General features: G+C 43.2%; 1 protein-coding gene across 1 annotated transcript in view; it reads right to left on the minus strand.

The window, feature by feature from the left end:
* The window catches only part of STX12 (syntaxin 12), a 43,300-nt gene that overhangs the window by 16,290 nt on the left and 11,669 nt on the right, over positions 1-15,341 (minus strand). Inside the window, exons 2-4 of the mRNA XM_030218558.1 lie at positions 14,765-14,834; positions 9,239-9,338; positions 4,669-4,806 (exon numbers count right to left, since the gene is read on the minus strand). Coding sequence (XP_030074418.1) covers positions 4,669-4,806; positions 9,239-9,338; positions 14,765-14,834 — 308 coding nt within the window. The remainder of the gene's footprint in view (positions 1-4,668; positions 4,807-9,238; positions 9,339-14,764; positions 14,835-15,341) is intronic.

The following is a 15,341-nucleotide window of genomic DNA, read 5'->3' on the forward strand; positions in this document are numbered from 1 at the left end:
ATCTGTGCTCGGTGAGGCTGGGGAACTCGTGATAGCTTCACCGCTCCCAGCAGCTCCCATGTGTCTTTGGACGGTGAAGCCTGGGAAAACCCCACCAGCCCCACTGCTTTGTGAGCTGAGAGCTCTTCAACGTCTTTGGGTGGTGAAGCATGGGAACTCGTCAGCTCCGCTGTTCCATTTTGCCAGCAGCTCCTTCACCAGAGCTCATCCTTGTTGTCCGCCACGTCTCCTCATAAATATTATTGCCATCATAAACTGAAAACATAAGCATGTTTAAGATATAAAACATTTCCTAAAAATATTTAGCTAGCACTAAGTATTCTGAATAATTTCCCACTTCTGCTAATATCAATTCAGGAACAGAATACAAGACAGAACAAAAACACACTCCTAGGAGTAAAACAGTCAATAATAGTGTAATTTACTCTTTGTAGTCCTTTAGGCAAAAAGCATTCAACAGCTAGCACATATGGAAGCGGTGCAAAGAAAAGCTACGAGGATGGTATGGGATTTGCGTTCTAAGACGTATGAAGAGAGACTTGCTGACCTGAACATGTATATCCTGGAGGAAAGGAGGAACAGGGGTGATATGATACAGACGTTCAAATATTTGAAAGGTATCAATCCGCAAACGAATCTTTTCCGGAGATGGGAAGGCGGTAGAACGAGAGGACATGAAATGAGATTAAAGGGGGGCAGACTCAGGAAAGATGTCAGGAAGTATTTTTTCACGGAGAGGGTGGTGGATGCTTGGAATGCCCTCCCGCGGGAGGTGGTGCAGATGAAAACGGTAACGGAGTTCAAACATGCGTGGGATATGCATAAAGGAATCCTGTGCATAAGGAATGGATCCTCAGAAGCTTTAGCTGAAATTGGGTGGCGGAGCAGGTGGGGGGAAGAGGGGTTGGTGGTTGGGAGGCTAGGATAGGGGAGGGCAGACTTATATGGTCTGTACCAGAGCCGGTGATGGGAGGCGGGACTGCTGGTTGGGAGGCGGGAAATACTGCTGGGCAGACTTATACGGTCTGTGCCCTGAAAAGGACAGTTACAAATTCAAGGTAAGATATACACATATGAGTTTGTCTTGGGCAGACTGGATGGACCATGCAGGTCTTTTTCTGCCGTCATCTACTATGTTACTATGTCACAGAATGATGCAACGAGAGTCAAGTAAGGATGGTCATGCTGCACTAGTGCCACTGCCCTGATACATCAGCTTAAGTAGATCTCAGCAGTACAAAAGAGCAAATTTAAGCACTGTGGGGAATAGGCCCAAGATATTTTGTGGAGAAACTGGACTGGTTTGTTTCAGCCTGGAAGCTGTGCTCTAAACAGGGAGCTCTATTCGGACCTCCTTCATGGTAGGAATGGTGCTAGGTAACATATAGAATGAGTATTCAGGGTGTCAACCTAGTGCTCTGGAATAATGACCCACATTTGTTAAGAACTGAACTAACCTTTCAGAACAGAGTAGAGGCGTGCATCGCAAAGTTAAGTATCCTCTCTCTCCTGTAATTCAAATTTTGGGTGTCTTTTGAGACCAATCCCTTTCACTTGAACCACAGGTCAATTCTCTGATTAAAAGCTCTTTTTTATGAGAAAATTAAGAAGAATTAGAAAGTTTTTTTCGGAGGTTGAACAACTTAGGTTGCTTGTTCAAATCTCTGCTTTTGTCTAAGCTAGATTATTGCAACCTGATGTATCTCGGTGCCCTTAGGTACATTTTTCAGGGATTGCAGACAACCCAAAATACTGCAGTTAGATTGATTTTCTCTTTGCACAAGCATGACAAAATTTCCAAATTTTATATAGACCTTCACTGGCCAGGATTTTGTTAAAAACTTTCCTGTATTTTATATCAAGTTTTTAACGGTGACTGTCCTGAATATTTATTGCCACATTTTGAATTTTCAGTTCCTTCCAGAAGTAGAAGGTCTGTTACCCACTCCCCTTTTGCTTTTTCTTCAGTTAAGGATATTACATGATTTAAGATTTGTGATAGACTTATTGCTAACCAAGCTCCCAATATTTGGTGTATGTTTTATCAATAATCCTAGTTATTTTCTTTAGGAAGATGTTAAAAACGTCACTTTTTAAAAAGTTTCTTGTTACCTGATAATTGCAAGCTCAGACAGCCATGTGATAGCATCCTTAAAGAATCATCTTGCAAATCAACCGGATCACAATTGTACACGTACAGAGACACACAGAGCAACAAGGTTGCTGGATCCAAGGCTGAAGGGTTGTTTAGATCTGAAGACAGTCGAAAGTTGCAACAGTGCCATAAACAGACTGAGAACACTGACAGCAGATCAAGCTGTAGTCGCGATGCAGCCAATTGCAGAACTGTCGTCAAAACAGCCAAAACAAGAAGAATCGGAGGCAGATTTTTTTGGGAGACTTATACAAGACCTTGTGTCTAATTACTGTGGAGCTACCACCCCGACCCAGCCAGCAGTTAGTCAAATGTTTCAAACGTGGAGAAAAAAAGCCTCAGAGTCGCCGCCCCACCAGTCCACCTTAGTGAACTATAAGGCAAGAGCTCGGCGTGCCATCATGTGGCTTCAAACAAACTCCACGTGTAAATAGTATCTAACCTTAATATTCTTTGTCCTCTGCTATCTACGTCCACTATCTCTTCTACCCATGTACTGTATTTTATGAGTGAAATTACTTAAGGTGACTAGAATAGCATACTAACACTCGAATGCAAATATATCCATATATAACAAGGAGAGGTCGACCCAAGCACTTAGCTTAATATTATTGCCAAAGTGTCCATCCTTCAACGGCCCCTCTTGCTTTATGACCAGACAGGGAGCCCCCGTTTCACGATTGCTACGTCAGGGGTAATTTCCAAAGGCTTTTTTTCAAAATTGCATCCACTGGCCTAGCACCGTTTCCTCCAAAGGCTGTTTTGTATGAAGCCTTTGGAGGAAACGGTGCTAGGGCAGTGGATGCAATTTTGAAAAAAAGCCTTTGGAAATTACCCCTGACACAGCAATCGCGAAACGGGGGCTCCCTGTCTGGTCATAAAGCAAGAGGGGCCGTTGAAGGATGGACACTTTGGCAATAATATTAAGCTAAGTGCTTGGGTCGACCTCTCCTTGTTATATATGGATATATTTGCATTCAAGTGTTAGTATGCTACTCTAGTCACCTTAAGTAATTTCACTCATAAAATACAGTACATGGGTAGAAGAGATAGTGGAAACACATAGTAGATAGCAGAGGACAAGGAATATTAAGGTTAGATACTATTTAAACGTGGAGTTTGTTTGAAGCCACATGATGGCACGCCAAGCTCTTGCTTCATAGTTTGCTAAGGTGGACTGGCGGGGCGGCGACTCTGAGCCTTTTTTCTCCACATTTGAAACATTTGACTAACTGCTGGCTGGGTGGTAGCTCCACAGTAATTAGACACAGGGAGTGTGAGCCTGTGTGAGGAATTTCATTTACATTTAAGCTAGAGTGTATTATCATTCATTAGAAGACTTATACAAGAGACAGGAATACAGCTTCAGTGATCGATGAAGTAGATACATACATATTGAGCCCGGAAAAGAAATTCTGCTCATCTCTTACTACCTACTGGCAACAGAAGTCTCATGTGTGGCCGAAACTGACATATGTTGCCCTACTCCCTATCTGGAACACCTGCTCCCAGCACATCAGCAGAACGTTCTTTTTCAGTTACAGGACAAACAATCAAGGAATGTAAAATGGAACAGAGCTCTGGCTCTGTACATCATTTATTATTTTTAGTTTGAAATGATTGTTTTCTATGTTAATATGCTTTTCATGTACATTTAACAAAGCTGTGCCTATTAGTTTTTTTGTGTTAAATCTGAATAACTTACAGGACTCATTTTATGTTTTGTTTTAAATTTATTAAGACCTTTTAAATGTGGGTTGGTTATGGGGATTGGAAAGGGGATGGCAGCAATATGATGGAGATGGAAAAGAATTGACTGGGGATGGGTGGCACTGAGGCATATTTTCAAAGCACTTAGCCTCCCAAAGTTCCATAGAAACCTATGGAACTTAGCCTCCCAAAGTGCTTTGAAAATATGCCTCAATGGGGACCAGATTATGTCCCCATGCACACCACTAGAACAGAGGTGAAGACACGACTGTTGTCAGCATTGAAGCAGCTGAGCCAGCCTTGTCCCTCTGAGGAGAAAGCCATTAGACCGCCCCACCTGCCCCGGTTAAGCTGAAATGAGTTGTTAGGTTAGGGATATGGGTGAATTAATGGGTTACTATGTTCATTATATTTGAATAACCATGGATTAAATAAGTGGTTAGTGGTCTGTAGCTGAGTAATTAGTGGGTCTTATTTTATTTTGGTATTTTTATATGTATATGTTATTTGTTCTTCTGTATTTATATTTGCATGTATGTTTTTGTGTTTGATTAGGGAGTTGGATGAGATGAACAGAGTTTTGATATTGCATGTTATTGCTCTAAACTGCTTTGAACGGTCTTCCACGTTTGCGATATATAAGAAACATTTCAATACGTTTTTCAGGTTTTTACAGAGTAAAATATTAAAACAGCTGTACTACACTCGTCTGCAGAGCAGCAGCTTTTGCATTTCTAGACTGTACTTTCTTCCCACCTGCTTTCCCTTAATCCAGCTCCGGCTTCTCTACCAGCGGTACTTACGGAAAGGCGAGAACCAGCTCTCGCTCGGGCCACTGTTTCTTTTTCCTTCTCCGATACTTTCCTCTGAACAGTCTGGAAGCTGTTTAAAGCAGCCGAAAAGTCGTTCATTAAGCGTTCCTTCTGTAGCTTCTGCTGCCGCTGAGGGATTGAAAAAAAATATCACCAATCAATTTCACATTAAAGCTCTTGAACAACCTCGCTTTTTTATGGGGGAGGGGATAGTATGGAATAATTTGATGATTGGGCATTGCAGAAGAGGGGAAGGCTATAAGACAAGGCTTTTCTCTCTTGTAGCTTGTATTAGACACTTCAAACCACGAATTGTAATTTCCTGTTCTCTATTATGTTTTCGCAGAAAACAATAAACAAATTGCTAAATAAATAAAGCTCTTGACCACATAATAGAATGTAGGTGATTGGTCATGGTAAAGGCTGCACACTGATCCACTTCGCTAGGCAGAAGATTCATTTTATGGTTATCACATCAACACGAAATTATAATACAGAAAAGCTTGAAAGGTGGCCCCTATCAAAATTCTAAATGTATGAGACCCCTCCAAAAAAACATTGTTTCCTTGTGTTACCAGACACTTGCAGGGAAATTTTTTTTTTTTCATATTTTGTTTTTATTTTATACTAGTAAAAAAGGCCCGTTTCTGACACAAATGAAACGGGCGCTAGCAAGGTTTTCCTTGGAGTGTGTATGTTTGGGAGAGTATGTGAGAGTGACTGTTTGAGAGTCAGAGTGAAAGTGTGAGTGTGTGAGAGAGAGAGTGAGTCTGGGTGTGAGTGTGTTTGTGAGAGAGTGTGTGTGAGAATGAGAGTGTGTGTATGAGAGAGAGTGTGTGTGTCTGGGCAACAGAGAGAGTGTGTGTGTGAGACACAGATTCTCTGTGAGAGTGAGTGTATGACACCAAGCGAGTGTGTGAGTGACTGTGTGGCACATAGAGAGTGAATGTGATACTGTGTGAGACAGTGTGTGAGAGTGAGAGTCAGAAAGACATTGTATATGAGAGAGAGAGTGTGAGCCGTGCCCTTCCAATCCATGGCCATCTGTCCCCTGCCCCCTCCATTCATCCTTTTCCAGCAATTCCCCTCTGTCCCTGAGCCCTGCCCTCCCAATCCATGGCCATCCATGTTTGTCTGTCACCTGCCCCCTCCATTCATCCCTATCCAGCATTTCCCCTCTCTGCCTGAGGCCTGCCCTGCAATCCATATCCATCCATGGCCATCTGTCCCCTCCATTCATCCCTATGCAGCAATTCCCCTCTCCCTGAGTCCTGCCCTTCCAATCCATGGCCAGCCATGCTCCTCTGTCACCTGGCCCCTCCATTTTTCCCTATCCAGCATTTCCCCTCTCTGCCTGAGGCCTGCTCTGCAATCCATATCCATCCATGCCCATCTGTCCCCTCCATTCATCCCTATCCAGCAATTCCCCTCTCCCTGAGTCCTGCCCTTCCAATCCATGCCCATCCATGCTCATCTGTCACCTGGCCCATCCATTTTTCCCTATCCAGCATTTGCCTTCTCTGCCTGAGGCCTGCTCTGCAATCCATATCCATCCATGCCCATCTGTCCCCTCCATTCATCCCTATCCAGCAATTCCCCTCTCCCTGAGTCCTGCCCTTCCAATCCATGCCCATCCATGCTCCTCTGTCACCTGGCCCCTCCATTTTTCCCTATCCAGCATTTGCCCTCTCTGCCTGAGGCCTGCTCTGCAATCCATATCCATCCATGCCCATCTGTCCCCTCCATTCATCCCTATCCAGCAATTCCCCTCTCCCTGAGTCCTGCCCTTCCAATCCATGCCCATCCATGCTCATCTGTCACCTGGCCCCTCCATTTTTCCCTATCCAGCAATTTCCCTCTCTCCCTGAGTCCTGCCCTCCCAATCCATGCCCATCCATACTCCTCTGTCCCCTGCCCCCTCCATTCATCCATTTCCAGTAATTCCCCTCTCTCCCTGTGCCCTGCCCTCCTAATCCATACCCATCCATACTCCTCTGTCCCCTGCAGCCTCCATTCATCCTTTTCCAGCAAGTCCCCTCTCGCCCTTCCATGACCCCCCCCCCCTCGCATCCATGCTACTCTCTCTGCCATGTCCCCGCCTGGGCCGCCCTCTTCCCCCCCCCCCCCCCCCCCTTCGCATCCATGCATCCCTTTTTTTTATTCTTTTTAACTTTACCTCCGTGGCGGTTCGTGCAGCGAAGCGTCAGGGAAGGAGGCGGCGCTCCCGACGTCTAGCTTTCCCTTCAGCGCCGCCTCCTTCCCTGACGCTTCGCTTCCGGATTTGTTTGTTTAGACGCGAGGGCGGGGCAGAGACGGCTTGCTGGCTTCACAACACGAACGCCACGAACCCACGAACCCCACGAACCCTTTCAGAACGTTGTCCTCATTAGAACGTTCACGGTGCGTTTTATTATATTAGATATGCCTTGAAGTATAACAGCATAACATCAAAAAGTCAAATATTTAACATAATACAGCCATCAAGTCTAACATTTAACATTCAGGATGTCTAAGAACCTATCCTTCTTGCAACCCCGCCTTGTTCTCCCCCTCCCCCCTCCCTCCCCCCTCTCTCCTTTTAAAGGAGTTCCTTGCTATTCAATATTATAACACAGTTATCCTGGTTAATTAGAATTAGAGTCTCTATCGATCTGGAGTATGTTTCTCTCATAGTCCTTGGTCCTCATATCCGAGGCACAATTAGTTGAGGAGCATCAAGCTCTATCCCAGTTTGTGCTCTCCATGTTTTGTATTTGTCCCACATGCAGGGAAATTTTAGGAGAGAAAAAAAAAATCTTTGGCTTTAGCTGTAGGAAAGCCTTGTAGGTTAAGAAACACCTGGGAACATAGTTTGACCACATAAACTCATTTATTTTAAAGAAAATAAGCCTTCAAAACTAGCATCTGTGAACCTATTTTATAAAAGCAATTAACCTTCTGAAATCGTGGCCACGTATATTTTACACAGCTTAGAAGATGTGTAAAATGTACACAACTGAAGTGTGCAACTTATAACCTATGGGGGGGGGGGGGGGGAACCTTCATGACTCCACCCATGACCTGCTGAAACTCATCCTCCAAACACATCTACACCTGGGCTGCATGTAAGTGCATACTATGTCAGACAGCTGATTTATAAGAGGCCTTTTGTGTGTGACTAAAGCCAGATATTTGTGAAAAGGCCTTTATAAAAATGACTCCCAAGTGATAATTTACACAGGGCTCAAACCAGGGAAGCGTGGTCAGCGCCAAAACAAGGCTCCGTGTCAAGTCTACAAGGTGTACTCCAAGAATAAATTCTGCGTATGACATATCCTCGACTCCGTGTTCTTGGAAGCGTCATTTTTTTTCACACTACTCCCGACTCTTCTCCCCAAGTATTGCTGCCATACAGCCGATGAGATGTCCTCCCTTGGCGATTGAGAACATTAGCGGCTCTACAATATCCCCAATCATGACCAGCCTGAGAAAGCAAAACTGGGCTCAGGAAATGAAAACCAGGTTTCCAGCATGATATGGCATAGCATCACCGTTGAGCTACCAGGCCAACCTCAATTTCATCTTGTAATTTAAACACAGATTCTGGGTAAAACATGCCTCCTACATCTTCATGTACATATTTGTTCTCTTTTAAATATTAAAAGTAAGGTATTAATTCACCTTTATACTAGTGAGGTCTTAAAAATTTAGGGCCTGCCTCAACTTTTTACTTAATTGAGACAATGGCCTTCTCATTGAGGGTTCTGTGAATTCTCTACCGATGCACGCCTTGTTTGTACAATCACGTGTTTGCAGCTTCTTCTTAAATTGCACATTCTCCCATGTTTACCTAATCTTATGTATATTTTGATTTATCTGTATTATATTACATATGCCCTTTTAACGGCCTAGAATTGTAGATAATCTACACATTATTGTCCCATGCACATATAGGAGGGTAATTTCTATACAGCTTTGAATGCACACGAAGCCTCTTTCACACACAGAAAAGGGCTATTCATAAAACTGCAGGACTGTACATGTGTGTAAGGTTTAGGTGGAAGGAATGAGTGTGCCTGCTTTTCCGTGATCTGTATGTAGGCATCCCTGGGGGTATAGTTTGGGCAGACCGCAGGCAGGGTTATGATGTACATATCTATTTTATAAAATACACCAAGTGAGCACACTTTTACATCTTTTTCAGAGCAGGTGTAATTTTGTGCATGGGTATTTAACATGCCTCTGGAACTGGGAGCCTATTTCTAAAAAAGCACACAGGTGCCCACGGTGCCTTTATATAACAGCCTTAAAATAGACTTCCTGTTAGAAGATGAGAAGAAAAAAAAATTAGTCCATCAGCTCTAAATGGTGTAAGAGAGTCACACTTGAGGATCTGGAACAGTCACATGTGAATCAGTAATAATTGAGGGTCCTGAGGAACGATTCAGGGGAAGAGAAAGCACTCTAGAGTACTGCCTATACACAAATGAACAGGTTTTCCTCCACCTTCACTCTGAATACCACACTGCAGCTTCTCTCTCACCCTTCTGTCTTAGCAGACACATCCTGTACGAGCACTAACCTGCTCGGAGAGAGACAGCGGCAGAGGCAGGGTTCCCAGCTCCTTTAAACATTGGTTTGTTTCCTTCGCAATCTGATTTGTGGAATGTTGTATCTGTTGCCTTAACAAAAAACAAACAAAAAAAAAAGTATGAATGAAACATGAATGACCTGGGAGTTCTATGTACATTTTAACTAGATCATGTAGTTCAGTCAATTATAAAATTACTACAGTAACAAGCCTTTTTTTTTTTTTTGCTATGACAATATTTTCAAACTGATTTGTTCAAGTAAAGTGGACCAACTGTCTGAAGTTGGCCCTCTCAAGTTTGCCTGTTCTTGCACAATGCATATCCTTTTGCACACCGAGAGGTGTTATGCCCTTGGGTATGTTTAAACATGGAAACAGAGAATATGAGGGGCACAAAACATTATATGGCCTATCCACTCTGTCCATCCACACCATCTAAGCTTTACTAACCTTTCCTCTCCCTTAGAGATCCACACACCCACCACTCTTTCTGTAAAGAAATATTTCCTTAGATTACTCCTAAAATCTATCCCCTTTCACCTTCATGCTATGTCCCCTTGCTCCAGAATTTCCTTTCAATTGAAAAAAAAAACTCGCCCCCTGTGCATTTATGCCACAGAGGTATTTAAATGTCCCTATCATATTTCCCCTTTCATGCAGTTCATTTATTACAGGGTCTTATGGCCTGCCCTTTCAGCCAAAGCCCATACAGAGCAGGTTACAACTTACAATCCTCCTAAATAATCCATATTCCAAAAAAACATAATTAAAGCTTTGTCAATCCCCATATTCTTTATGAGAAAGACCACTGAATATTTTAGTAACCACCCTCTGGACAGACTCCTTCCCATTTATATCTTTTGAAGGTACAGACTCTAGAATTGTACACAGTATTCCAAATGAGGTCTGACCAGAGACTTACACGGTGGCATTAGTACCTCCTGTTTACATAGGAATATAAGAACATAAGAATAGCCATACTGGGTCAGACCAATGGTCCATCTAGCCCAGTATCCTGCTTCCAGCAGGGGCCAATTTAGGTCACAAGTATCTGGCAGAAACCCGATTAGTAACAACATTCAAAGCTACCAATCTCAGGGCAAGGAGAGGCTTCTCCCATGTCCATCTCAATAACAGACTATGGACTTTTCCTCTAGGAACTTGTCCAAACCTTTTTTTTTAAACCTAGATACACTAAGGTAAAATTAGTCCTTACCTGATAATTTTCTTTCCATTAGACCCAACAGATCAATCCAGAGACTTGTGGGTTATGTCCCTCTACCAGCAGGTGGAGATAAAGAGAACTTCAGAGGTTTACTATATGTGGTCATGTGCAGTCACCCTCAGGAACCGCTGTCACATGCCAAGTCGGTCCTAACACCATTCAGCCGGTACTGCGAAGAGGATGCCGGAGCAAAAGAAAGCTCAGACTCCAGTCAGGCTGAGAGGAGAGTTTGATGGGGGAGGAAGGGAGAGACCTGGCACCACCAGGACCGGGACACCTCAGACCCCAGAAGCTCAACTAGACTCAGGGGACCAGACCAGGTGCCAATCAATTCAGAGCTGCACAGATATGACCATCCACCTGCTAGACAGAGAGAGTACTAAAGCTAAGGTGACTGCACATGACCAAATAGAGAAAACTTCAGAGGTTTACTATATCTTGTAAAGTGGATCCTCTTCCCTCAGCGGTTGCAGCTCTCCACAACCTGAAGAACACCTTCCAGTACTGCTCTTTTTTTTTTTTTTTCCTCAGAACAATGAAGCTTTTTATTGCCTAGGAGGGGCTTCCCTCCTTCACTCAGTTGTGGCACCAAAACACAAAACAAAGCACAGTTATCATTCACCTTTCTCAATCCGGTTAGTTTCCCAGTCCAGGCTTTCACAGCTGCTTCCTCTCCCTCCCTCCTGGGGAAGAGTAGCAGCAAATAATAAAAAAAAAAAAGAAAAAAATACCCTGTTCAGTGTAGCGGGGTTTTCCAAAACACAGTTCAGTTCTAGCCAAGCTTTCAAAATACAGGTCAGTTTAGCCAGGCTTTCAAAACACAGTTCAGGTCTAGCCACGCTTTCAACATACAGTTCAGTTCTAGCCAAGCTTTCCAAAACACAGCTCAATTTAGCCAGGCTTTCAAAAAACACAGTTCAGTTCTAGCCAAGCTTTCAAAACACAGCTCAAATTAGCCAGGCTTTCAAAAACACAGTTCAATTGTAGGCCAAACTTTCAAAACACAGCTCAGTTTAGCCAGACTTTCAAAACACACAGTAATGGCTTTGCGCGGGCTCAAAGCCTAGGGTCCCACCCTCTTGGTCAGTCATACTCCTACCTGACCTCCTCCCGCTTGACCCGGCTTGGCCCCGCTACTTCCTTGGCTTTCGCTGAGCCAGAGCTGAAAAGTCCATCGGCTCTTCCAGGGTGTTCTCCGGTTCAGTCAACTCCATAGGGCAAGGCTCACTCTCCCCCTCTCTCTCCTCAGGAGCCCAATCCATATTCTCTTCACCCCGCCCTTCCTCCAGCTGCTCACCCTTTCTTTCATTAAAGCTCTTTGATGGCTCTTCTTTCTCCACCCACCTGTTCCACCACCTCTTCCACCAGGTTGGAGAATCAGCCTTATTCCTTCCCCTGCGGCCCTCCTCTGGAGACTCCTGGGAATGCACATAGTTTCTCTTATCCCCGGTCTCCCTTGGGGCATGCTGGGAGTTGTAGTTCTTTATTTCTAGTTTTTTCCTGGGGAATGCCTGCCTATAACGGGGGTATTCTGGCCTATCCCAGGGTTCCTTTGGGGCCTGTCCTACATACTCTTTACAATCTCCACCTGCTGGTAGAGGGACATAACCTACAAGTCCCTGGATTGATCTGTGGGACGCTATGGAACTGCCATTACCACATCCTTTGGCAACGAGTTCCAGAGCGTAACTATTTTTTGAGTGAAAAAAATATTTCCTTCAATTTGTTTTAAAAGTATTCCCATGCAATTTCATTGAGCATCACCGGTCTTTGTATTTTTTGAATGAGTGAAAAATCAATTCACCTCCACCCACTCCACACCACTCAGGATTTTGTAGACCTCAATCGTATCCCCCCTCAGCCGTCTCTTTTCCAAGCTGAAGAGCCCTAACCTCTTTAGCCTTTCCTCATATTGGAGCAGTTCCATCCCCTCTATCATTCTGGTCGCTCTTCTTTGAACCTTTTCTAATTCCGCTAAATCTTTTTTGAGATACGGTGACTGTAATTGAACACAATACTCAAGGTGAGATCGCACCATCGAGCAATACAGAGGCATTATAATATTTTAGGTCTTTGTCACAAAACATCTAGCCACCCGCATGGGGTTTACCCCTCAACCACTTAAGAGGGTCAATCCCCAGCTCAGGTCCGCCTGCACCTGCTGCTTGTGCTGTACACTAGCACCCTCATCCCACCAACTGGGTCGCAAACTGCCTCTGGGCAAGTCTCCCACTCTCCAATTATCCCCAGTGATCTCTAGGTTACTGGAGCCACACTCCCAGTGGTCCCACAATTCCCAGAAAGCACTCACAGACCTAACACACAAATCACCAGGATTCTTTATCAGAACAAACAAGGCAAACAAACAATTGTGTTTATTCTCAGAACTTGGAACAGTGGACAAAAAAAGAAAATGTGCAAACAGCAAACAGTAACAAGTAACTGAAAAATGTAACTGAAAAATGGATCAACTAGAAAACTAACTAAACGTTTGTATACTGTTTAAACAGTACCTGGGAAGGTGAGGACATATAATTCACCAAGCCTCAGCAAAGAGATCTGTCTTTCTTTCCTTCCGGGCTAAGTCTAAAGGCAAAATCAGTATATTCTAAAGGAAATGAGCTCCTGGGCCAATCAGAGCCCAGTCAACAAGATTTGAAAAGTATACTGCTGCTTGCTTCCTGCTTGTGTTAAAGAAAAGGACCATTCAGTTCCCTATAACAACTTTACAGCAAAGAAACACCACCTACTGGCCAAGAGAAATACACTTCAGAACATAATGAATACAGGAAAATAGCCAATACATTTTACAGGCTTAAAACACACTGTTTCTTCAGTCTTATTTTACATCCCTCTCCTAATAATTCCTAGCATCCTGTTTGCTTTTTTGGCTGCCGCCGCCACACATGGGGCAGAAGATTTCAGTGTATTGTCTGCAATGACACCTAGGTCTTTTTCTTGAGTGCAGACTGCTAAAGTGGACCCTAGCATCAGATAACTATGATTTGGATTATTCTTCCCAATGTGCATCACTTTGCATTTGTCCATATTAAATTTTATCTGCCTTTTGAATACCCCAGTCTTCCAGTTTCCTAAGGTCTTCCCGCAATTTTTCGTAATCCGCATGCATTTTGACAACTTTGAATAGTTTTGTGTCATCTGCAAATTTAATCACCTCACTTGTCGTTCCGATTTCCAGATGATTTGTAAATGTGTTAAATAGCACCGGTCCCAGTACAGATCCCTAGGTCACTCCATTATTCACCCTTCTCCACTGAGAAAAATGGCCATTTAACCCTGCTGCCCATTCCTTTCCATATACACCCAAGCATCCTTCTGGCTTTTGCCATCACCTTTTCTACCTATTTGAATACCCTTAGATCATCAGATACAACCACTCATGTCTCATTCTTCTTTCGTGTGCAGTAATACTTCATCCCTATACTATACCGCTCTTTTTTCTAGCCCAGTTAAGGGCCCTGCATTTTTCAGGATTAAATCTTGGTTGTCAAATTCTACACCGCTTCTCAAGTTTCCCTAGATTCCTCCTCATGCTATCCACACCACACCGTTTTAAGTCAGTCTACTTTATAGCAGGTTTTGGTATAATCTGCAAAGAGGCCAACCTTACCCAACAGCCTTTCTGTAATACTGCTTACAAAATGTTGAAAAAAAAAAACCCAATCCCAATGGCACACACCTTTCTCCTCTGACTGAACTCCATTTGCCACTACTCTGTCGCCTCCCACTTAACCAGTTTTTAACTTGGTTAGTCACATTAAAGCCCATACCAAGGGCTCTCGGTTTATTTATGTCACCTATGCAGAACCATGTCAAAAGTTTTGCTGAAATCTGGATTTGCTGGATTGAAAGAGAAAGAACATGGATAAAGATGGCATTCTCAAGTCTAAGTGCTTACTTTTTCAGCATGTTTCTACCTGCAGCAAAAGCAGTTCTCTGTGGACAATTCCTTCAATGAGCCAAGGAAAGGTGCTGCATTTTGATAAGATGTCCCAACACAGAAACACACCACAATGGCTGGTAAAGACCATATAGTACATCCAGTCTACCCATCCACACCTCAAACTTAGCTTTGCAATCCCTTCCTCTCCCTCTGAGATCCTCTGTGTTTGTCTCATACTGTCCAGAATTCTGATACTATCTTTATCTCCAGTTTTCATTGCAGGTATTAATTGATGAATCGAGTTTGCAATGCAGTGACTTATCAATCTCGGAAATGAAAATCAGCATATCTGCAGGCACATAAAAGATAAAGTATATCTAACACTTACAAGTTTTCCTGCAGCTTGCTGGTATCTTGCTTAGTTCCCAGTTGACTCAACAGGCTCTTTATTTGAGAAGCTAAAATAAAATTAAAAAATAAATAAATAAAAAGATACTTAAGATATGCTGCTGAAGAAATAATATCTTTGTCACCACCCAGCAACTGCAAGAATAGCAAAAAACCACATTCCAGGTATCTTGGAGGAACTCCTTGCCCTACTCACACAAAAATGCATAATGACCCTAGAAAGAAGTTCTGTAGTAGTGTTAGTTCAATTAAAAGGCTGCAGCATATCATTACAATACACCTCATCCCAGTAATCTTTTCTCCTTTAATTTTTTTGTAGATGATACTTGGTAGCTGTGATTGATAAGGAATTCAGTGAGGTGGTCAATTCACAGTTTACAGAATTTGTCTTGGTTACATGAATATAAAATCAAACAATCCAACTAAATGGGAGGTATGGATATCAAGTAAATCAGTTAACATATCCAGTTATTAAATTGCTGGTGAAATGACAAAAGGTAAAAACAACTGTTCACAACCTACTACTACTACTACTATTTAGCATTTCTATAGCGCTA

This window comes from Microcaecilia unicolor, chromosome 11 (genome assembly GCF_901765095.1).
Source record: "Microcaecilia unicolor chromosome 11, aMicUni1.1, whole genome shotgun sequence".
Taxonomy (NCBI): Eukaryota; Metazoa; Chordata; class Amphibia; order Gymnophiona; family Siphonopidae; genus Microcaecilia; species Microcaecilia unicolor.